Source organism: Oryza glaberrima, chromosome 12 (assembly GCF_000147395.1).
Source record: "Oryza glaberrima chromosome 12, OglaRS2, whole genome shotgun sequence".
Classification (NCBI taxonomy): Eukaryota; Viridiplantae; Streptophyta; class Magnoliopsida; order Poales; family Poaceae; genus Oryza; species Oryza glaberrima.
In genome coordinates, this window is record NC_068337.1 from 20230629 (window position 1) to 20254781 (window position 24153).

The 24153-nt window shown below is 43.4% G+C and overlaps 2 protein-coding genes across 6 annotated transcripts; both read left to right on the forward strand.

Moving 5' to 3' along the window:
* The first annotated feature begins 11016 nt into the window (after nucleotides 1–11016).
* On the forward strand, nucleotides 11017–12697 carry LOC127757945 (patatin-like protein 1). The gene is made up of 3 exons (XM_052283536.1): nucleotides 11017–11574; nucleotides 11672–11833; nucleotides 11950–12697. The coding sequence occupies exons 1-3, from the start codon at nucleotides 11017–11019 to the stop codon at nucleotides 12541–12543; spliced, it is 1314 nt and encodes a 437-aa protein (XP_052139496.1). The 3' UTR covers nucleotides 12544–12697.
* Nucleotides 12698–18187: 5490 nt separating this feature from the next.
* LOC127757527 (uncharacterized) lies at nucleotides 18188–23422 on the forward strand. Of its 5 annotated transcripts, XM_052283055.1 has the most exons (8): nucleotides 18188–18461; nucleotides 18539–18753; nucleotides 19353–19479; nucleotides 19904–20021; nucleotides 20105–22332; nucleotides 22409–22588; nucleotides 22663–22951; nucleotides 23033–23422. In XM_052283055.1, exons 5-8 carry the CDS (start codon nucleotides 21560–21562, stop codon nucleotides 23234–23236), a joined length of 1446 nt encoding a protein of 481 aa, XP_052139015.1. In that variant the 5' UTR covers nucleotides 18188–18461; nucleotides 18539–18753; nucleotides 19353–19479; nucleotides 19904–20021; nucleotides 20105–21559; the 3' UTR covers nucleotides 23237–23422. The 5 variants fall into 5 exon arrangements, with proteins under 5 accessions (XP_052139015.1, XP_052139014.1, XP_052139016.1 ...); XM_052283054.1 differs by having other exon boundaries at nucleotides 18188–18753; XM_052283056.1 differs by lacking the exon at nucleotides 18539–18753.
* The last annotated feature ends 731 nt before the right edge of the window (nucleotides 23423–24153 follow it).

Here is a 24153-nt window from a genome sequence, read left to right on the forward strand (position 1 = left end):
AACCATCACAAAGAAAAAGATCTAAAATGATAAATCCATAGCCCAACTTGCTTAGAGCAGACATCAAAAGAGAAACTTCGGTCTAACAAATGCTGAACATTGAGATCCCTAGGAGAACCACCAATAGCGGCTCTTAAAGCCAAAGCCACAGAAGAATTTGTCAACCGGAAATTGAAGGGCTGAACTTCAAAGAGAAGTGCACCAGAGAATGAAAACGAAGGCGAACTTCCTCTCGAATTGCATCACTGGGGGAGAAGTCCCAACCCCTCGGCGGCGCAGGCGTTACCATTACGGTGATCACCGGAAATCGCCCATCTCATCGCCTCCGTGAAAACCGGGCTAGAGGTGGGCTAGTATTTTTTTATAATCGAAGAATGTTGTTGTGGTCCTCTTTCACGTCAACTCTGCATCCGTGACAGTGACCAACAAGATTATATCAATAGAAATTCGAAAACAAAATAAAAACAATGATTTATCAAGCTGTACAAACAAAATCGTTAGTAGAAGATACATAGTCCATGCAGATAAGGAACAATTAATTTGCTTTTAGACGAAAGGCCAGACAGCCAAATTTTATGGAAAGCTGACAGCGCTGTAGGTGCAAAACCGACAGGAAATTCATTGTAACAGCAGGAATTATAATTCTGTGGGTCGACCAACTGAAATTCCCAACCAGACATTCCCGACAGAAAAATTACAGAAAATCATTTTTTCTGTTAGGAAACCCACAGAAACATAATGCCTGACCGTTATTCCTGTCTGTTAGTTACCTCCCAGAAAAAATGTTCACGTCAGGTTTTTGAAAAGTGTTTTCTGACGTGCAGCCGACAGAAAAAAAAACGTCACCCTTATTTTCTCTGCTGGTGTGGCAGCGTCAGAAATTTGGACTTTTTAGCTTAAAAAATAAATACCAGAATGTATACGCACCGCATGAATATCTGTCGCATAGAACACAAACAAACACAACGATTAATACATTAAAATTTAGCTTACAAAACTTAGATCTAACGTTTCATTACCAATCTCATTCTTCCAAACTGAAAGTAGTAATGTACAAAGGATTAATTCATGCATGGAAAGTTTCTCACGGTCTTGTAGTAGTACAGAAACCCCCTATAGGTGCCGGTTGGGAACCGGTAATAGGTGCCGGTTTCCCAGCCGGCACCAATAACACTAGGTTAATGGTGTCGGTCATAGAACCGGCACCTATGTGCTCTCCCCGATTAAAAATGGAAAAGAGAAAAGTGGCTCCAAGATGAGCCGATCATTTCAGTCTCACAGATCACAAATCAAATCCATCACAGATCATCAACAACAACAACAATAATGCTTTCATTGTCTCACAGATCACAAATTGTCATCATCAACAACAATAATAATCCCTAATCCAATCCATCATCAATCATAGATGAACAACAATCCATCAACCAATCACAGATGAAAGAACTACACAATTAATCACAGATGCACGAACTCACTCTCGCCGGTTCTTGGGGGTCGCTCTCCACGCGAGGTCACCGCCGGCCACGGGGTCCCTCTCCACGCGCTGCTGGTGGTAGGCCGACAGAGACGGAGAATAGCCCGTGGGCCCTCTCTACACGAGGTCGCCACCGGCCACCGTGTCCCTCTCCGCGCGCCGCCGGTGGGAGGCCGACGGAGAGGGAGAATCGGCCGTGAGCCCTGTCCGTGCAAGGTTGACGCCGGCACCGAGTCACTCTCCGCCCGTCGCGGGGGCGGAAGGGCGGAGGGGAGGGGGGAGGGCGGCGGAGGAGGCAAGGGAGGAAGGGGCCGGAGAGGAGGCTGAGGGGAGGCGGAGGGGGAGGGGTAGGAGGAAGGGGAGGGAAGGGCGGCGGAGGAGGCAAGGGGGGAGGGGGCCGGAGGGGAGGCGGAGGAGGAGGGCGCGGCGGAGGAGGAGGCGAGGTGGAGAGCGTGGCGATGGAGGAGAGAGGCAAGTGCTGCGTTAGTTTGACGCGAGTGGATAAGGTTGGGGAGAACACGCTAGTGATATGTGGAAAGAGGCGGCCTGCTCGGCTCGCCCGTGTTGGCTCAGTTTGGTAGGTGCTGGTTTTTTTAAGAACCAGTAGCTATAATATATTAATAGCTGCCGGTTTTTAAAAAACCGACACCTATAATATATCATAGGTGCCGGTACTTTTAATTGGTATCGGTTTTAACTAATAAAACGGCACCTATAATTATTAAAGGTGTTGGTTCTTTATTTTTCCATCATATGGAGGTGGGAAAATGCCTATAAGTGCCGGTTTTAAATGAAACAGCACTTATAAGTCCGATCCCTATGAGGATTTTTTTAAGTAGTGTTGCCACTTCATCAACTAGGATTAAATTAGGGGAGACATGTAAAAAAGAGTGTCTTCGGATAGAAACTTAAGTTTAATTCTACCTTGGTGTTCAGTCTGTACAGGAAAGGAAATTAAAGTAGGGTCCAATTAGCAGAGTTCTCTTCATTTTTTTAAGAACTAAATGACAACGATAGACTAAGAGCAGGTACTGTTAGAGTTTGTGTCGAATATGTGTAAATAGTCGGTTACAGTTTAGGGCTTGGAGTTCTAATAGGTATTAGAACTAGAGTAAGAGTCAGACTTTATCCTAGGATCTCTCTTAAATAGAGGGGCGTGCCTGTTGTAACTGTATGGCGACCGGCCATGAGTCATTGTAACTCTGATATGCTGTGATATGCTGGATCGGGGTGGAGCACCCGTAATCAATGCCCCGGAGATGTAGGCTTCGGATAAACTCCGTTATCAAATATCGTGCCTCGGTGTCATCATCGTGTTTGGATCTCCTATGACGTTTCTTCCGCGTTTGGTTTCCGATGTGATTTCAGGGCCGGTTTTATAACAAGTGGTATCAGAGCCTGCGGGAGATCCATGGTAGAGGTACGAGGGAGGTGCTCCACGCCGCGATGACTACACAGGGTGTCTAGGGGCGGACATGGATGCAAGGTGGAGCATGGCGGCGATCAGCGGAATTTGATCGGTGGAATCGGACACTCCATGCAACGGTCTGAACCATTCGATGGCTGCAATCAACAGGGAGACGACCATACATGGTGCTCAAGTTGATGGCGGCGGAAGCAATTGGCGATCCAACAGGTGGATCGGACACTTCGAGCTGGCGGCTCAAACTTTCCGGTGAGCTACTTTCCACAGGGAGAAGTGAGGCCTCACGGTCAGGGTTGATTGAAGCTGGAGGTGATCGGCATTCTCGATCGGTGGATTCAAACACTCTGGGCGGGGTGGCCCGGGCCTTTCGATGAGCTGCGTTCGACAGGGAGACGGCTAGACGTAGCGCTCGGGTCTTGCGGTGGCTGGGAAGACGGCATGGTGTTTTGTCGGCTTCGGCTCGCAACTAGTTTGACAGGTGGTCAATCGAAGGTCGGAGCAGATTTGTTTGCGACGAATTTCGAGCGGCAGGAATATGGCTTGGTGTGGTTGTCGCGTAGGTGCCGGCGGGATTCGACGCGGGCCGGCTCCGGTCAGAGGAGGTAGCGGTGGCACGCACAGGAACATCACATTATATACACGAGCAGAAGTTGTCTGGAACTCGTGCAATGAGTCATAACAAGTCGCGTACAACAACAAGTCAAAAGTGCATTGGTTTAATTAATTGCATGTATATGCAAGGTATCAATTAATTCGATGCAGGAGCTTGTTGGCTTGGTAATCTTACGGTGTCTATGATATGAAGGATGCATGAGACGTACTAAAGGGAGGAAGTTTTGCGTGGATGTATGTGTGCAGGGTTGCGGACTCATCATCTACAGGCGACAGAGCAGCAGTAGCGCATTAGCACTCGGATTGGTGCATGTCCTGGGTGTGTGGTGGGCAGATGTGGTGGTGCAGGGTGCTAAGATCGGGAGTTGGGCCAAGAGAAGAGGCTGATGGTGCGGATAGATATGAAGCGAGATCAACACGGAGATTGGTAGGAGGCACTCCAAAGCCGAGTCCAGGATTTTTCCCAGCCGAGTCAGTATCTGTGATGGATGCCGAGGCCATGGAATAGCAACAACATCTAGACATTAGCGCTTCGGGGAGCCCTTTGATCAATTGTGGCCAAGATATCAGTGCAAAAGGTGCAGCTCGTGTGCAGGTGTGTGACAATGAATGTGCGTGAAGAACGTCCTGGGCAACAGTGGGTGAAAATCATTGAGGGCATCAATAGACTGTTTGGCAGTACAAGGTATATTCAGGATCTGCAAGATTTGTATGATGGGGATATGTGAAATCTGTGTAACTGAAGAGGAAGAGCAAGCGCTATGATGGTAATTTTTTCGGATGATTCAAGGCAACGGTGGATTTTCTCAAAGTATCATGAATTCAGTCTACGGATGTGGAAAGCGTGGATGTTGGATTTATTATCTCTGTTCATAAGACGACAAGGAAGAAATGGTTCACTTAATGTCTGGTGAGTTTGATTTATCTATTTGGTGATGATATCGTTTATCTAACCATGGATTAGATCAAGTTAAATTTAAGATGGTAGATGGAGTTGAACATAGTCTTCGAGGAGTCTATGATGTGACAGCTAGGAAGGAATTCAATTTCGCTTGGCAAGACGACTGTGGTGATATGAGAGAAGGTGGAGCACTGTTGCAGGTGGAGTCAAGAGGAAGAGGTTGCGGGGATGGCAGTATCTCTCGTTACGGTGAGCCTGGTGAAGGCTTGTCGGGGCAGTGCAGCGTGAGCGGCGAAAAGGAACCAACTCAAGTCGGGGTGCACAGAGGTTCGCAAGGAACAAATTCAGGTTGGTGTGGCATATTCGTCAAGGTGGAGTTTGTTAGAGTTTATGTCGAATATGTGTGCATAGTCGGTTACAGTTTAGGACTTGGAGTAGTAATAGGTATTAAGACTAGAATAAGAGTCAGACTCTATCCTAGGATCTCTCTTAAATAGATGTGCGTGCCCGTTGTAACCATATGGCGACTTAGCATAGCGAGAGGGAGCGACTGCCGGCAGCGACCGGCCATGAGTCGTTGTAACTCTGATACACTGTATATACTAGATCGGGGATAAGTGCCCGTAATCAGTTCCCCGGAGATGTAGGCCTCAGCTGAATTCTGTTACCAAATATCGTGCCTCGGTGTCGTTATCGTGTTTGGATCTCCTATAGCGTTTCTTTCGCTTTTTGTTTCCGATGGTGATTTTGGGCCGGTTTTATAACAGGTACACTATCAGACTATAAACTAGCTATAAACACATGTCAAGAAAGTAAAAGAAGAAAGAGAAGAGCAGCGGGCTACAGATTTGTAGCCAGCTGCAGCATAAACTCCGAGACACCATATGTGTATGACAAGTGGGACCAAATATTAATAGCGTAGCATATATTTATGGGTAACTATTATATGAATTGGCTTTTAAATTGACTATAAATGATTTGGAGCTAATATATAGTTGGTTATATTAGTAAACTTGCTATAAGTTTGTTTCCTTCATTTATATGCTAAAACTAAGCTGTAGCTTATTAATGGGGATCTTTCAATTAGTATTGATAATTAACCTTCCAAGAATAAATAACTTGATGAAGTGGATAGTCAAAATTTACTCTTTAACTTGTCCATATAGAGAGAAGATCTAAAATGGGTGCAAAAACAGATAATAACTAATTGTCAGCTTTCACAAATGCTTAGTTTTTAAGTGTTATGATAAAAGAGAGTAAGGAAACAAATGCCATCAGTAAGTAAACAGACTGCCACGCGAAAATAAAAGTCAACAGACTAAGTTTGACAACTTACAAAATTGAAGTGCATATCCATGTTTAGTGAATCAGGAATAAATATATTGGATGTAACTGTTAAGTAGCATCTCAGGTTCTGCAAAGGTTTCATCCATTCAACATGAGAGTGATACCTTGAAATCATGGAGCAAAGGTTTTCATCTACTGAGATTGAGAACCATGATCTGTTAGACAATATACAGACTAAAGATAGCAAAGAAGGTGATGACTTAGGGTTTGTACATATATATATATATATATATATATATATATATATATATATATATATATATATATATAGATATATATATATATATATATATATATATATATATATATATATATATATATATATATATATATATCCTATCGTTGGTGCTTTTTGATCAATTAGCTTGAACAATTACCACTATTCATAATATTCCCAATTAAATCGACTTACTTGTACACCATTTAGTACACAAGATGTAAATAGAAACGGAACCAACCTACAAAATAAGCATATATGATATTTCCTATTAAGCATATGATCTTATAAGTCACTCAGTTGATTATTTGAACGCCAAATACAAGTAGCAGCCAGTGTCTAAACTGAAAATAGGAAAGAACCAGCGACAATACATAGCATGCTGAAATCACCTGTTGGTATTATTGCATCTTCAACTAAATTGCAAATCAATCATCTAATAGAAAACAACAACAACATAACGTATGAACGAAACACAAGAACCAAACCTACCAGAGAAAGGTGTAGGAACACTAAAAATCAAACTTTTAGTGGAATTAAAAGTCATCCTCAAGTTCGATGAGGTCCAACGCAATCTGGTCTGATCGTCGTGTGCACACCTGTCTGAGTGCACCCTTGTTGTCAGTCTAATTCACTGCTGGAGAAAGGGTTTTTAACCCTAGTTTGTAAACCTTGTAGTCCCGATTATACAACAGGGACTACGAATCCGGGACTAAAGATAGCTAACCGGGACTAAAGATCCATCTTTAGTCCTGGTTGGTGTTAACAACCGCGACCAACGATGGAAATCTTTAGTCCCGGTTGGTAACTCGGACTAAAGATGGAAGAGGCCAGGTCTCGATTGATAGGTTTTTTAGTTTTTTTTCATTGTTTAACTCCTTGGATATTGATTTCACTCCATTCCCAAATCATCCTCAAATAGTCAAATCCCTAAAATCATCTCCAAATCACAAATCAATCATCCCAAATCGTGAAATCCACAAATCACAGATCATACATCACAAATTCTCAAAGATGGTTACATCCCAAATTTAAAAAAAAAACATCACATATTCACATCACAAAATCTCAACAACAAATTCAGCACAAATCCTAAAAAAAATTCTTCCTCCTGCCTCCCAACCTGGCCGCCGCCGCCCCCACCTGACCGCCGCCGATCCCGCCCGGCGGCCGCCGCCACCCCAGCTCGGCCACCTTCGACCCCGCCTCCTCGTGCGCCCGGCCAGCCCGCCCTCTGCCGCCGGCCGCCCGGCCCCCTCCTCGTGCGCCCGGCCGCCACCCAGCCGGCCCGCCCTCTACCGCCGGCCGCTCGGCTCGCTCCCAGCCGCTCCGTCTGCGCTATCGATTGAGGAAGAGATAAGGATGGCAGTGGCTGAGAAAACTAAGGAGATAGAGGAAAAAAGAGATAGAGGAGAGAGGAGTTTGTGTGGACAGGAGAAGAGGATAAGTACTAGGGATTATATAGAGCGCTTTGATTTTTATTGCCGGTTAGTAATACCAACCGGGACTAAAGTTAGGATCTTTAGTCCTGGTTGGTAACAATACCAACCGGGACTAAAGATCATATAGTCCTATTGTGCTTTTAAATCAGGACTAAAAATGCTTTTTATTCCTAGATTTTAAGCAACCGAGACTATTGTGGTTTTTAGGCAACCGACCAAAGATTGTTTCTCCATTAGTGATTGGTGTTGTTCGGCTAGTCTGACCCCCCCATTATCGCTGCAACCTCCTGTAGCCACTGGTCCAATCGCCTTGGCGCTGCCGATCTGACCGGTGGGTTCTCATTGATTTGACCATCGAGATCTGGAAAAACACAATTCGAAGAATGCTATGAAAGTATATCAACTTATTGCTTCTAATTGTATCTCTCAACTTTCTATTAAACTCAAAATCTAGACTCAACCCTAATTTTTCTTTCAACTCACACGAAAATCAATACTGAGAGACCTCAACCACTCTTCTATTTATACCTGGAGGTACCTGCTCAAAAACCACGAATCCAACTTGTACTAGTAGTCCTAATCCACTAGAAAACCTTCCCCAAATCTTGGCAATTTTCCCTATTTCGATCCTAGGTGCTAAATTTGGGTGTAAACACTAACTTATCCCATTACAATTCAAACTTCAACCTTCCCAAATTGAGAAGCTTTCAAATTTAACTCTGCATCCCATACGCACACAGTCTCCTCTTATATGCTGCATGGAATCTTCAACACTATGTGCATAGATCTTTAGCCTAAGCATCCCACATGATCTCCTGATCATCCGATCATCAACTTCTCCTAAGTTGACTCCTGATTCATCACCGGCAACATTCTCCCTAGGTATCAAGACACACCTACACATAAATCAATCAAGAAACCATACCTGATCATAAGTTCTTCCACAACTTGACTCAACACTAGTATGCAACAATTTACATACTTATAGTAATCTAGAAGTAATAAACATAAGAGCAACCAAATAAACAACCCGAAACCGACTCCAGCACAGAGCTAGTAGGTCAAACCATCGGGCCGGCCGATCTGAGCAACCTATTCCACCTGGTCTGATTGGTTCCACAAGTCAGCATCACTTCGCCAATAAATCATCAAATATCAAAACCGATTATCTGACAAACCAATTGATCATCACAAAATAATAATAATAAACACTTTGATTTACACATAAGAGCAAATATGGGAATATGCATAACCTGGAGCATAATAACATACCACAAGGAATAAGGCAGTCTTAACTCTAGATCTGAAGCAAATGTTAGACCCCAAACTCTAGATCTATACATATAGAACCTAATGCATGGTCATTATTAGTTATTGGAACTCCAGATGTACTACTTGGCAATCACGCACTAAAAATCAACTCAGAATAACTTCAGATCTACTACATGGCAGAGGCTTGCTAGCAAGAGAGATGAAATCAGGTGCACAGCTCGCAGAAGACCAGCGCACAACTGTGTTAGCTAGGAAAGGGTGAAAACTCACAGGTGCTCAACTGGCCGGTGATCTTCGGAGGCTTTACCAACAGCATCCGCGGAGAGAATGGTGAGATGATTCAGCACGAACGCATGATCACTACTGTTGCTCGCGGCACAGCGCGACATCGGTGCCTGGCTTCATCGGGGAGGATAGAGGAGCGGCGGGCAGGCAGCGGTCGGTCATCGAGGGCACCTGATCCGGCTCCAATGGCCAGCCAGGTTGCATCGCCTCCACGCTCATGGCCAGTGAGAGGAGCAGAGGTGATGGTAGCTTGGAGTAGGGGGATGGGTTTGTACTTAGGTTTGAATGTCTCGGTTATATGCCTGGGATTAGATGGCCCACCCATCAGCGCTTATTTTCTGAGAGTTGGTTTCGAAACCCACGGAGATATGTCATTTTCCTGTAGGTTTAAGTTATACTCTGGAATAAACATTTTCTGTGGGTATGCTGGGATGACAGAAAATATACCGGTCCATAGGCTCGCCACCAAGTCTGGTAGTGCAGCATACAACCTTACAAGGGTTTACTGGGGTTGCCTGTTTGCGCCGTTTTAGAGGATTGCGAGTTCACGCTTTGAGGTTTAGAAGACTTGTTCAAAGCTGTTGATAGCAAGGCAAATCATGGGGATCGAAAAATATGTCTAACAAATTAAGTGTAAATTAAAAGTAACGTGTTTTGTCTTCTTTAATTGAATGTTAGTGTCTTTTTTAACGATTTCTAATGAATTATCATTTATTCAAAATGACATTTATTTTCAAAGTTGGATTATAGTGAAATTTGGTCTTTACTGTGAATTTACTCATATATAAGCAGATGAAAAATTAGTTGTATAATTTAAATGTTATAGATGCTTAATTTTTTAACACAAAAGTTTTTCTTTTCTAATAATAAAGCATGAAAATTACAGAATGAATAGGTGGAAAAGAGAAGGAACCGATGAAGAACGAGGGAAGAAGGGGGTGGATGTACGTATAGTCCTAAGTGGACCCAGGTGTTATGTACCTATAGTCCCAGGTTTGAGAGATGATTTTTTTTCTTGAAAATAAATCTAATAGTTGCAAATAATGGATTACCAAATTCAATAAAAATCAAGGGCCAGATGTTTCTTCCCTCTGAATTTTTAGGAACTTTTATAATTTATTAGAGTGCCACTTGGCAGCTTAAAAGCATTACTAGGATATCACGTGGTGGTTTAGTAGCGTTTATAGGAAATTTAATAGAATTTTAGTATATAATATATTTCGGTCAAAAAAGTTCCGAAATTGCTGAAAATTTCAGAAATTTTGATCTAAAACCAAAATTGAAACCCTGATAGGGACACAACCATATAATTTTAATTTTATACGTGAAAATCGTAAAATACGTAGATTCTGCCTACTTAGCATCGGAAAATCATGCCCTTAATTAAGACCTTGAAGCATGCTTTAAAATATCATATAAGTCTATTTTTCAGGTTATAATAATTAAAACTCAACTAATCACGCGTTATGACTTTCTTGATTTGCATATCGTCATTTAAACATCTTCATCCGATTCAAACATGGTCAACAACTCAACCACCCGCGCATCTTTTCTTCAGAAAATACCGATCCATCCAGCACAGTCACCACGAAAAGCTACGGTGATGAGTGTTGCAAAGCTATGACAGATGTTTGCCAAAGCCCAAAGGGTGCTTATTTAGTCTCCGATTTGATCAGCACCATGAATGTAGTAAAGCCGTAAAGGTCACCGTGCAGCTATATATTACTCACATGTTGTTAGCATCATGCGTGCAAATCCATGACATATAAAATATACTCCATATGGAAGCAGGCAGGCAGCTCCGTCAAATTAAGATTCTCTAGAAAACAAAACCCTAAGCAAAATTTTGGATCTGGCGTGCTGAACTTTATTTCAATCATGGAATGGACGATGATTTATGAAAGACTCATCGTCGGTCGGCTCGGTCAGTCAATCTTTGATATTGTTCGTCCAAAATGAATATGTTCTGCCCATCTCCTTCATGCTTTATTAACTGAACACACACTCTCGATTGGTTGAATCCATCTTCTAGCAAGGATGCTTCGCTTCACCACTGCTCGTCTCCTTCGGCCACGGTGCCGGCGTCTCTATCATGGCTGCAGCGACGGCGCGGCGGCGTGCAGTGTCGTCGGCGAGAGGGTGACGGTGCTGACCATCGATGGCGGCGGCATCCGGGGCATCATCCCGGGCAAGGTGCTCGAGTTCTTGGAGAACGAGCTCCAGCAGCTGGACGGGCCAGAGGCGAGGCTGGCCGACTACTTCGACTACATCGCCGGGACGAGCACCGGCGGGCTGATCACCGCGATGCTGGCCGCGCCCGGCGCCGGCGGGGACGGACGGCGGCGGCCGCTGTTCGCCGCCAAGGAGATTTGTCCGTTCTACCAGGAGCACGGCCCGCGCATCTTCCCCCAGAGGTGGTGCAAGCTCGCCTCCACTGTCGCCGCGGTGTGGGGGCCCAAGTACAACGGTAGGTACCTCCGCGACATGGTCCGGGAGGTGCTCGGCGAAATGACGGTGGGCGACACGCTCACCAATGTCGTCATCCCCACCTTCGACGTCCGTCTGCTCCAGCCCGTCATCTTCTCCACATACGACGTATGTGCGTGCGCCATTGATGTTTCATGTTTGGTTTGATAGCTGAACAGCTGAAGGAAAACTGTTTCTGAATTGGGGTGTGTGTGTGTCTGTGCAGGCTAAGCATTCGCCTTTGAAGAACGCGCTGCTCTCCGACGTCTGCATCGGCACGTCGGCGGCGCCGACGTACCTCCCCGCGCACTGCTTCCGGACACACGACGGCGCCGGCGAAACGCGCGAGTACAACCTCATCGACGGCGGCGTCGCTGCCAACAATCCTGTACAGTATTATTCCATCAGATTTGTAATTCATACTTCTTCCATTCCAAAATATGAGAAATTGGTAGTGCTAGAATGTGTCTCATTTAGTACTAGCTCCTTATATTCTTTTTTCAGACGATGGTAGCCATGACGATGATCACGGAGGAGATGATAGCGGAGGAGAAGGCACGGTTGTTCTTGGCGAAGCCGCCGGAGGAGTGCGGGCGGTTCCTGGTGCTGTCCATCGGCACCGGATTGGCCTCCGACGAGGGGCTGTACACGGCGGAGAAGTGCTCCCGGTGGGGGGCGCTCGGGTGGCTGCGGCACAGGGGCATGGCGCCCATCATCGACATCTTCATGGCGGGGAGCTCCGACATGGTCGACATCCACATCGGCGTCAAGTTCCAGCTGCTCCACATTGAGCGTAACTACCTCCGCATCCAGGAATACCAGGACTACGACCCGCTCAAGGCCACGGCGGCGGCGGCGCTGGACGAGGCGACGCCGGAGAACATGAGGAACCTCGTCGGCATCGGCGAGCGCATGCTGGAGCAGCAGGTTACGAGGGTCAACGTGGAGACCGGGAGGTACGAGAAGGTCTCCGACGAGGGGAGCAACGCCGACGCGCTCATCAGGATGGCGAGGCAGCTCTCGGAGGAGAGGACGGCGAGGCTGCAGCGGCGGATGGGCGAAGTGACGGCGGCCGGTGCCTGTGCCACTGGGTTTTAGCGACTATCATCATCGCCCAGTGCGACAGTTCCAAAATGCTTACGTTTCCGGTTGATTAATTTCAAACCTCAACGAAGAAATGTTTCACGTTTCGGCTATCAACCACCTTGTCAAAGTAAAAAATTTCAACGCCTATCGAAATTCTCAAATTTTGACCATAAAATTAACACTAGCAACCAATATTAATTATTAAGTTCAACTTGAAAAAGATGTAGTACTACGTGCTGGAGTAGAATTAAGAAATTGCTATATAATTCTGTCGCCATATTTCTATCCGACCTGATGTGAGTTTGTAAGCGTCCAGATCCATATACCGTTAATTTCACAATTTATTCTGTGTCATGATACAGGAAAGGGCGCTAAGAGTGACGGCGAATTCTTTTGAGAAAACTCCCTATGCACCCCTGAAAGTTCGCCCACTCTCTTTTATACCTCTGAGATTTGCTTATTTCCTTTCATATCCCTAAATTTCAGTTTGGATCTCTTGTATACCTCTTCCGTTAGTTGACCATTAAAATTCCTATCATAAAGTCCATTTTGCCTTTTGGTATCAAGAAAATATAAACTTATGAACTATATTGATGGAGTATATATTAAACTCATAAATATAAAAGTCACATACAATAAATTTATACACTCCATCAATATATTTCATAACTTATATTTTCTGATACCAAAAGACAAAATGGATCTTATGATAAGAATTTAACGGTCAACTAACGGAAGATGTATAGAAGGGATCTAGGAGCAAATCTCTAAGGTATAGAAGGGATTGAGACATTGGGTGAACTTTCAAGGGTATATAGGGAATTTTCTCAATTCTTTTAGGTGCAAGTATGTGCACTTGTAAAGTTAATAGACATTTAGACAACTTTGATGGGTTAGAACAAATTACCACACCACCTAGCCATCATAGATTAGCTTGCCCCGCCAAGATAGCTTAATTCTACACTTACTACACATTTTGAGTTGTGTGTGTATATATAAAAATTAACTGGGTCACATGGTACACATACATACATACAGCCTCCGTTGAGTTTTATCAGTGATATGATCATCCTAGTGGTAAAGTTCATCATTCTCAGGCAATTAGCAGTTGCATCACTGTTTCCTTCTACCATCTTCTTGAGCTCCCTGGGAAAGCTAAATGCAGAATCTCCTGGGACAATTTTATCAGCCAGTTGAGTCAAAGCTGTATCATCAGTGTTCAGTGATAGATTTTTCAAACAATGCTGCACTAATTGACAGTAAAGCTGCATGCAGTTTCCTGTTCACATTTTTCTTATTGATATCGTCTTTTTGCTTATTAAGGTAGTATTTGGTTGCAAGGATGGGATGGGGCGAACCCACTTTTAGGGGTGTTTGGTTTAGGGGTTAGTAGGTTGGGTTAGTCCCTGGAGATCGAGGAATATTCCTCTCAGATCAGGGACCAACCGATCTGGCAAAATCGGCCGAACGAACTCGTCCCACATGGGATGACCGCACGGCGTGGGCCACGCCGCTTCGCCCCTCTCACGTGCGCTGTCGTCCTGCCCGCTCGCTCACCCTAGGGAAAGCCGGATCTACCGCCCTCGAGAGCGCCTGCGGTGACGACGACGGCGGGCTCGAGCAGTGGCAAACGACTCGGGCGACGACGACAACGGCGGGCTCGGCGATGGCGGCGGTGGGGGCCTTGGTGGATCCAGTGGTGGGGAGGCAGCGAATCCAGTGGTGGGGAGAGCGGCGGAGACAATGGTGGGGAGGGCGGCGGCGGCGGATCCAGCGATGGGGAGGGTTGCAGCGGTAGATCCAGGGGCGGGGGACTCACGGTGGCGGATCAGCCGTGCGAGCTCCAGTCGCAGCGACGACATCGATGGTCGTTGGCAGCGGCATATGGCAATCGTCGCACTCCTCCGCCCCCCCCCCCCCCCTCCCCCGGCTGTCATCGAGACGGAGCTCCTTCGCTCGCTAGGCCGTCGTCGCGCGTCTCCGTCCGCCGTCCTCCATCCTCCATCTTGTGAGCCTGCCCTCACCGCTCTTCCTCTTCCTCGCCGTAGGCTTGCTTGCCTGCCCGCCAGCCCATCTCGTGCACCGCGCTTGCTTGTGAACTCTACCGGCTTGCTCGCCCACATGACCGCCCGGTCGTTGACGGTGGTTGCAAACAGCGTCCACCCCATCTCTACCTTATCCCTTCATCGAAAAAAAATAGGATCGTCCCATCCTACAAACCAAACATTTGAGTGGAATCATCCCAATCTAAAATCAGGGAAATCAGGGATGGTTCCATCCCATCCCACGTAGTCTTGAAACCAAACACATGCTAACTTTGCCTTCATCTTGCAAAAGAACAGGATCTGGGCCTTTTTCAGGGTCCGGATTTTGTGCCGGAAGCTTGTTTCTTTTTATGGCTTTTCTGTTTTCTTTTCTTCTTGCTTTGGTGGAAAGAGAAGTATTTTTCTTAGCACTTGAAACAGCAAAATTATGTTTAGTTTGACAGGGATAGAGATGCAAGATGCAATCTATTATATTATTAAGACAGCTCGAAAAGGAGGCACCACGTTCACTGTGGAGGCTAGAAATTCTCACGTTAATCGGAGAAAAAGAAAAAAAAGAAAAGGAGAGTCCAAGTAGGAATACAATCTAAAAATAGCTGAAATTCGGAATTAAAAATAAACAATATTGAAAGAAGTTTCCATATAAGAACCCAATACGAGATTAATTAAAATTTCGGAATTAAAAATAAGCAATATTGAAAGAAGTTTTCATATAAGAACCCAATACGAGATTAATCAAAATTCGAAATAAAAATAAAATAAAATCCAAAATTAGAAAAGGAAAGAAGAGTCCAAGTAGGGATACAATTTAAAAATAGCTAAAATTCGGAATTAAAAATAAGCAATATTGAAAGAAGTTTCCATATAATAACCCAATACGAGATTAATCAAAATTTGAAATAAAAATAAGATAAAATCCAAAATTAGAAAAGAAAAGGAGAGTCCAAGTAGGAATACAATTTAAAAATAGCTGAATTTCGGAATTAAAAATAAAGAATATTAAAAGAAGAGTCCATATAAGAACCCAATACGAGATTAATTAACATTCGAAATAAAAATAAAAATAAATCCAAAATTAACAAAAGAAAATAAAAGAAGAGTTAAGTAGGAATACAATTTAAAATTAGCTGAAATTCAAAATTAAAAATAAGCAATATTGAAAGAAGAATCCATATAAGAACCCAATACGAGATTAATTAAAATTCCGAATAAAAAATAAAATAATATCCAAAATTAGAAAAATTAAAAGAGAGTTCAAGTAGGAATACAATTTTTAAACAACTGAAATTGAAAATAAAAAATAAAAATATTAAAAGAACACAATATGGTATTAACTAAATTCTTTTTTAAAAAAATTCTGAAATTAGAAAAAGAAAAATAATATTTCAATTAGGAATAAAATTTATAAATAACTAAAATTTGTGATAAAAATAAAGACTATTGAAAGAAAAGACCATCTAAAACACATGACGAAATAAATTAAGTAACAGATCTATAAAGGAGTAGAGTGGTGGCGGTTCATACGACATATAAATATAAAAATTGTTAATAAAACACCAAATAGAATCCTAATGATGATTAAAAAGAGAGAAGTCAAGCAGGCTGTGAAGCAAACAAGTAAGGCAGTTGCTGGGACTTCTAGAAAGTAAAAAAATAAACCCCATTGATAATCATATTCAATTTTTAAAATCTCAATGACAATAAAATGGAGAAGCAGAACCGCCGACGGTTGACGGGACTTCTAGAAAATAAAAAATGAACTCCAACGATAGTTATGTTCGATTTTTAGAATCACAATGATAATAAAGAATAGGTGACGGACGAGTTGTAGAGGGGTATAGTGGCATCGTTTGATGGGACCTCTAAAAATTATAAAAAATGAAATGCAAGTCTAATTTTTAAAGGTTCGGAATTTCCAAAAAGTAAAAAAACCCAATGATAATCATGTTCGATTTTAAAATCTCAATGACAATAAAGAAGGGAGGCAGCGGGTGAGCCGTAAAGGAGTATAATGGCAAAGCCGCTGATGGTTTAGTCGGACTTCTAGAAAGTAAAAATGAACCCAAACGATAATTATGTTCGATTTTTAAAATCTCAATGATAATAAAGAGAAGAAACAGTGGACGGGCCGTAGAGGAGTATAATGGCAACGTTTGACGGGACATCTATAAATTATAAAAACGAAACCCATCGTGACAATAAACTCTAAAAACTATAAAATCCAATTTTTAAAGGTTCCAAGAAAAATGAATAGAAATAGTGGTAGATCGAGCAAGCAAATAAAAAAGAAAATGACTTAAGGGGTAGCAACTGGTGTGACTTTTAAAACCTATATAGTTAGAAACACGAGAATGATAAGGTTTGGTCTTTTAAAGTCTTAAGACAATGAGATAGCTATTTAATAAATTTTAAGTACAATCATACTAAAAAATATATGATTTTGTTTGGGTGCTAGCCGCGCAATTGCGCGGGCCACCCAACTAGTTTAAATAAAATTAACACAAATTCCGTCATTTTTTTTTGACTTTGATCACTCACCATTGGCAGCACACCATTCATGGCATCTGCCAGTTTCTTGAGGTAGCTATCATTCTTTGTCCATTTAGGGTGTGTTTGGTTCACGGTCATGCATGGATGGGATATGGCCATCCATATTTTGTTGGATATGGCGATCTAATTTTTTGTTTGGTTTGTATGGATATGGCGATCCAATTTCTTGTTTGGTTGGAGGATATAGCATGGATGGAAAAAGGCAAAAGTTAGTGGGACTCATTTGTCATATATATTTTTTTATCAAAATATAATCATCTGAGATCTTGTTTTAAAAATTTAATTGTAACAAATATAATGGTGTAATCAAATCATAAATTAGATAAACGGTTTAGGAGAAAAAATCATTTGGAGCTTGCTTAACAGAAAATCAAACCAACAACAACCAATCAGAACAGGACACATCACCCAGACCAAAACTGGATGGCTTCATCCAGCAAAATCAGCCAGATACACTCATCCAGCATATTGAGGGAATATTCCCTATTCTGAGCCACCCCATCCACCCTGCCATCCAACCAAACACCACAGAAAATCGGGCGGCCATCTCCCATCCAGGCTCATCCACCCAACCAAACACACCCTTATTGACGTGCATGACAACACACTCCGTACCAAGAATCCACAGCATAGGCTGAATCCTGACAGTGGGACCGACGAGCACAATTCATTCATTCCAAGGGTACGACATTAACGGGCATACATTTTACACGAGAACCCAGGATGTCAAGCGCTCATATCAAAAAGTGGAGAAAAAAAATTGGCAGTAAATAGTGATGAAAAAATTTGAAAATATTTTGGAACATTGCGATTTGGTGCCATATATTCATAAGGAAAAAAATGTACAAATGATTAAACAAACAGCAAGAGCAAGAGCACTATATTGCTTGGTATGATGAGTAAATTAAAAATCGTAGAATGACCAAAGATGCCGGTTCTCATTAGATCCGGTACCTTTGACCACTATAAAGTGCCGGCCCAGGTTTATAACCGCAACCTATGGGAGAGAACCGACACCTATGCTCTATACATATATGGTGCGGCACCGCACCTCACTCCCCCTCTTCCCCCTATCTGCTGCAGTCGCCGCCTCCGGATCCACCGCCGTCCGCCAGCCAGCGCCGCCGCCGTCGCCCTCCAGCGCCTGGATCTACACGGCCCGCCCCGCCACGGCCGTCCCCTCGTTGGTCGCCACCCTCGTCGCCCGCCGCCGACTCCGCCAACGCCAACGCCGTTGTCTGTCATCGTCGCCCGGAGCTCCAAGGACCAAGGCGTCAGGCCGGCTCTCACTTCTTCGCCGCGGCTCTCGTCCAGTGGCTCTTCTCCGCCACTGTGGTGTGTTCCCCTCTCCCCTCCCCTGTAAACAATGTATGGTTGTTGGATCATTGCTGATAATTGTTTCTTTGGTTGAGCCTGCTGTGCTGATTTCATTGTGGAAATTGAGAAAAAGATTTTTTTGCTGTTGTTGAGTGGGTGGTGTGGGGTGAGGAGGGAGGAGGACATGGATAGATTGGATGGAAGCTGAAGAACATGTCACATGGGAAATGGGATGCATATGCAGATGCATGTAGAGCCCTCATCACCCTCCAATAAGGCAGATGGATGGATATATCTGTTCATAATGCATGTGAGTCAACGAATTTTAACATCATTTATCTCCCTTTAGGACCCAGAAGTATGCCCTGCACAAACACACACATTGCACCATTAAGATTCAGATCGGCCATAATTATTTTTGTAACAAGAAAAAGGAATACCTGCACATGGACAGTGGCTCATTGAAAATTCTTTGACTGCTTATACCGCCATGTCAAGTGTGAAAAACTGTTAACAGCTTCCAAGTGGTGAATAGCCTCTAATACTGATGTTCTGATTGGTTGATCTCTGTTTTAAGCGTGAAAATTGTTTCAAAATTCGAAGGATCTCACCTTTGTCAAATCTGTTTCAATTAGCTTCTCATGTTATCGCACATTAGCATGAGTTGTAGACACATAGAGTTGTTAATTTGCATGTTCAAAGCATTGTTTACTGGGATCCACTTGGTTTTGGTTTAGTTTACCAAAAGCCATTTTAGTCATCAACAGTTGAAACAGTGGCCTGAAAGGCTAATAGGCACATTTCTTGTACCATTATATGGGGGTTACTTAGTCATTTCATTTAGCCATGAATCCATATAATCCATATGTGCCTATACCTTAACATCTTGTTGAAAAAAATGGCGTACAGAGAGGAGATCATTCCTGTAGCTGTAGGTCTGTGCATGGTTGCAGCAGTCTTGCCGATTGATCTGAAATGGTCGAGTCATGTAAATCATTACTGCAAGCTCTTATACCAAGCTCCCCTACAGTTTGTGGTGAGTCATGGAAATTATTAGTGCTCTGCTTTGTCTTTGCTCTGATAACATAGATCTAGCATCTTAGCATGGTGACAAATTATGACATGATTTCATTCTCCTTGCTCCGCCTATGAAATACTTTTTGTCGTCAATATAATCTTTTATACAATTTTTGCTTGTAATTGCTCTTTTTTTTTTGTTGCTCCAATAAAAAACATGTGCTGTTAATTAATTAATTCTGAAACTTGGATGGGATATCCATTTTTTTGTGTGTACTTGGTCATAAAATGTGTGCAAACCTGCTAGTGTTGTTGTTGTCCAAAATCTATGCTATCGATTGTTTTATCTTTGATGTTATTGTCTCCTTGGTTTCCATGAAAGGGAACTCCAACAACTGTTTTATTCTAACCTTGTGGTTCATGCTTAACGTTTTTTTCAATAGTTCTATTCTAGGTCTACAAAGGAAAATGTCACGGGAACAAGATAACAATTGGCCTGCAAATTCTGGAGAAAGCGATGGTGGTAATGTTAGCCCAAGTGATAACCCCGATAACATGGAGGTAAATTCACCCATATGGAACAAATAAGACCTCAATTGTACATATATCCGCTCTGAATGACTAATTTATACCTTTCTTTAAAGGACGTTAATCCTTCGGCCACAACGCACTCTGGGGATACTGCCACCTCATCGATAAGAAGGGGTAGAGGTCCAACCAAGATGCCCTCTGGCCTTTACACTATCACAGCGTTAGATGCAGATGGGAACCCTACAGCTCCAGAATCAGCACTCACCCCATATTCCAATGCTAGGTGTCATCGTGAAGGATGACATCCCCATCAAGTACCGACACTGGAAGACCAGAGATCCAGATGAATTGGAGTGGATGGTACCAGACAGAGACAAGGAACTTGCTTGGGAAAGGTTGAAGTGGACATTCCAGTTCCCCGAGGGTTCAGAAGAACTTGCAAAGCACAAGGCCCTTCAGAGGATGTCCCTCAGCTTCAAGAAGTTTAAGACGGACCTTACCAAGAAGTTTGTCAAGAAGGGGTTGACACCAAATTTTGAAGATCCAAATTATCGAAGGTGCCGCCTTTTCTGGGATGACTTTGTGGCCTACAGAACATTAGATGAGGCAAAGGAGATTAGCGAAAGGAACCAGGCCAATGCGGCCAAAAAATTGTACCCTCACCGTCTCGGCCCTAGCGGATATGCTAAGAACGTAGGCAAATGGCAAGAGAGGGAAGATGAGCTATTACAAAAGGGAATCGAGATAGAGACGAAGGATTGGTCCCAACGAGGAAAGAATTATCAATACGCCCGAGGGGCAACACTCTCGGATACTGGCGAGTTGGTACACAAGGGTCCACGATCGCAAGAAGTGTCCCAAAGGCTCCATGATGCCCATCAAAAGTCTTTAGAGGGTTCTTTTGTTCCGAACAGGGAGAAAGATGAGCTCACACTTGCATTGCAGAACTCTGAGCATCTGGGACGCACAAGAGGAGTAGGCCTAGTTCCATGGAGGGAAGGTTTTCCTGAAGACAAACGTAGGTACCGGTCTCGGAGTAATACAAATTCTGGAGATCAATCAGAAGAGATAAGGCAACTGAAGGAACGAATGGACCTGATAATGGCGAGGCTCGAAAGTCAGGATGTAGGCGATGTTGGCCGTGTAATCAGTCCAGGTGGGAGGAAAAGCAGTTCCGCTTCAATTGAGGTTACTCAAGAACTAGGTATGGCTCGTTACCCCGTAGATGACATCCATGTACGTACTGCATGCAGGCTGCATTTGCCACTTCAGAACATCACTGTAGAGGTGGCACATGGTATGGCACATCCCGTAATGGAGGGTGAAAGGATACACGGTAATCCGATACCAAGTGGCTACTCAAGGGTCGAAGTGGAGTACGTGTCGAGTAGATACAGGGCAATCCAACTTGATTTTGCTCCAGATGAGGGGGTGAACACTCTTGGAAAAGCCGTCCACAAATTATCCTGTGGCGCAAGCGTTTCATTGTCTTCCCTTCAGGAGACAGCGATGATGAGCCAAGCGATGGTGGGTCTAGCTCAGAAGGGCTTGTTGTCTCCCCCCGAAGGATGCCAACACCACTGTTGCCACGTAAGAGCCCGTCTCCTCCACCAGCACACCGTAAGAGCCCATCTCCTCCATCGTCAAAACATCAGAGCTTAGCTTCTTCAATCCCACTGAAGAAGCGGGGGCGCTTGTGTAAAACTTCCCAGATGTCTGAACCACCATCTCTGAAGAAGCCCAAGAAGGCGCCACTACCTAACATGTTGGTGCCATCTTTGAAGGAAAAAAAGGAGATGAGCGGGAGCATAACATTGCTCCTTAAACATAAAGGGGACAAAATAAAGGAGGCGACAAATGTGAAAGTGCCAGTTGCAGTACATGACCACTTCAATCGCATGGCAAGACCACTTGCCCCAAAACCACCTATTTCAGACTTCCGACGCACGACCAGGAAAAAAAGATTGAAAGAATTTTCGAAGAAAGAATTTGAGAAAGACGAGGCCAGCAAGAATGTGCAGGAATTTCTGGAAGGTGCAGGCCTCCAAAGTTTGTCTGATGTAGACAATATTGCGAAGTCCCCGTTGGCAGCTCAGTTCAAGCTCGGTTATTCTTTAACTACCGACGAATATCGCAAGGTCATTGGCAATTGTACTCAGATGAGAAGGGTAGAAGAGTGGTACTTACAGATGGCCAAGGAGGGTAAGGAGATGTTCCCCGTCTTTTACAGGGACGAGGACTTTCATCACTGTGATGGTATAGTTTGGGTCTCATTTAAAGAACTTTTTCAGCTATACAATCTGAAGGAGGTAGACTTATCGCTAATTCAGTTATGGGTATTGTAAGTATACTCGACCCCTCGCTCTTTTTTCTAAGTAGATATCCTCGTTGCATGTGTTAATTTTTTCCTTATGCAGAATGGGAGCACTTGAATGTAGAACGACCCATAACAAACTAGGATTCCTCGATCCACAAATAGTCAATTCCACTAAAATTGAGGGAGGTGAAAAGTCCGAAAAAGAAGTGTTGGACTACCTGTACACATCCTTTGTCAAGCTACAAGACATGAATACCATCCTTTTGCCCTACCACTTTAAGTAAGTGTGGCATTTATCGCTGTACCTCTCATTTGTACTTTAAGATGTTAATTGTTCTCTTCCCTTGTATGTAGGCCTCACTGGATCCTTCTTGCTATCCATTTAAACGATTCCAAGATTGTTGTCATGGATAGAATGAGGACCCCGCAAGCCAAGTTTCAATCCCTCGTTGACACCCTAGATAAGGCACTTGTGAAGTATAAGAAGCGTATTCGACACGCTCCGTGTTCAAATACATTCCGGGTCTGGTGCCACCCTTATTGCTCACGCCAGGATCCGGGCACGAGTACATGTGGGTTCTACATGATGAAATTTATGAGGGTTTTCATGGAGGATGGCAACTGGAACATTACGGATTCTGAGGTTTGCCATGTTTCTTAAGACGTAAATCCAAGTTTCTAAACACATAGTACGTTTTCACATCTTCAATCCTTCCATTTGCAGAAATTAAAGCTCCCGACAAGTAAATTGCTGCCACATGTTTGCTTCGGCCTCGCTAAACAACTATGTGGATTCATCGTCACACATATCATCTCGTCGAACGGTGCATACAACATTTCAAGAGCTCCTGCTGGGCTAATGGGTTTGATTGAGGCTGGCGGCCCTAGTGATACTTTAGATAGCCGATCAATGACAAAGGATACATAGACTTAGAATTAATGAGCAGAACGTAACCTTTAAACATTTTCTATGTATCTTGTAGATCAGTTATTTGGATTGATGTGGTTTTCTTAATGTCTTGAACATGAATTAAGTTTATCTATTTGTTTTCTACGACACTTATCTAATCATGTATTAAGTTTCTCTAGTTAATATTTTTATACCTAAAAGCAACAGGTGATCTCACTGACTGGATGTGGCATGGATGAGGCTGCTTATTCAGGGATATAGGATTCGCCAAATATGCTCTCCTGCTGCAGGTATTATACTGTCCCTGTAAATTCTGAGTTAAATTCTTATTTGAAAAAAAAATTGGTGTTGAATATGGAGGATGTGAATGTGGAGGACGTGTGTGATTTTTGTGAATTATTTATGACAGGTGCTGAGCAAGCTGGGTAGGAGTACTTATTTTTACTGACTCACACACTCATTGACTTGAGCTGGTGGTGATTAGTTAAATAAATGAAAGGAAGTACATCAGTACGTGCATATGCATTTCCTGATCAGCACATGCATCTGCATTCAGTTTTCAGTACTCATGTGCTGAAAGGGTTGTACTGCTGTGCTGCGCAGTAGGTAGGTTTGCAGTAGTATATAAAGTGCTAAAGCGCTTTTTAAGGTAATTGTTTTCGAGAATTTCACAGCTTTCTCAACAAAGTTTAGCTTGAACACATGGATCTAATAACTAGCTTCCAAATAGATAGGGGTGAAAAGGAAAAGTTGAGAGTGTTCACAGTTAGTGTGCGACTAGAAATTTCGCTTTAATATGCATGCATGTATAACGTGATGATTCATGAACTCTGAATATTCAAGCTGAACGTCAGGTATTAAACCGTTGATGTGAATGTGAATACTGAGCTGAACTGCACCCATTGATGTGAATGTGGAGGATGTGTGTGATTTCT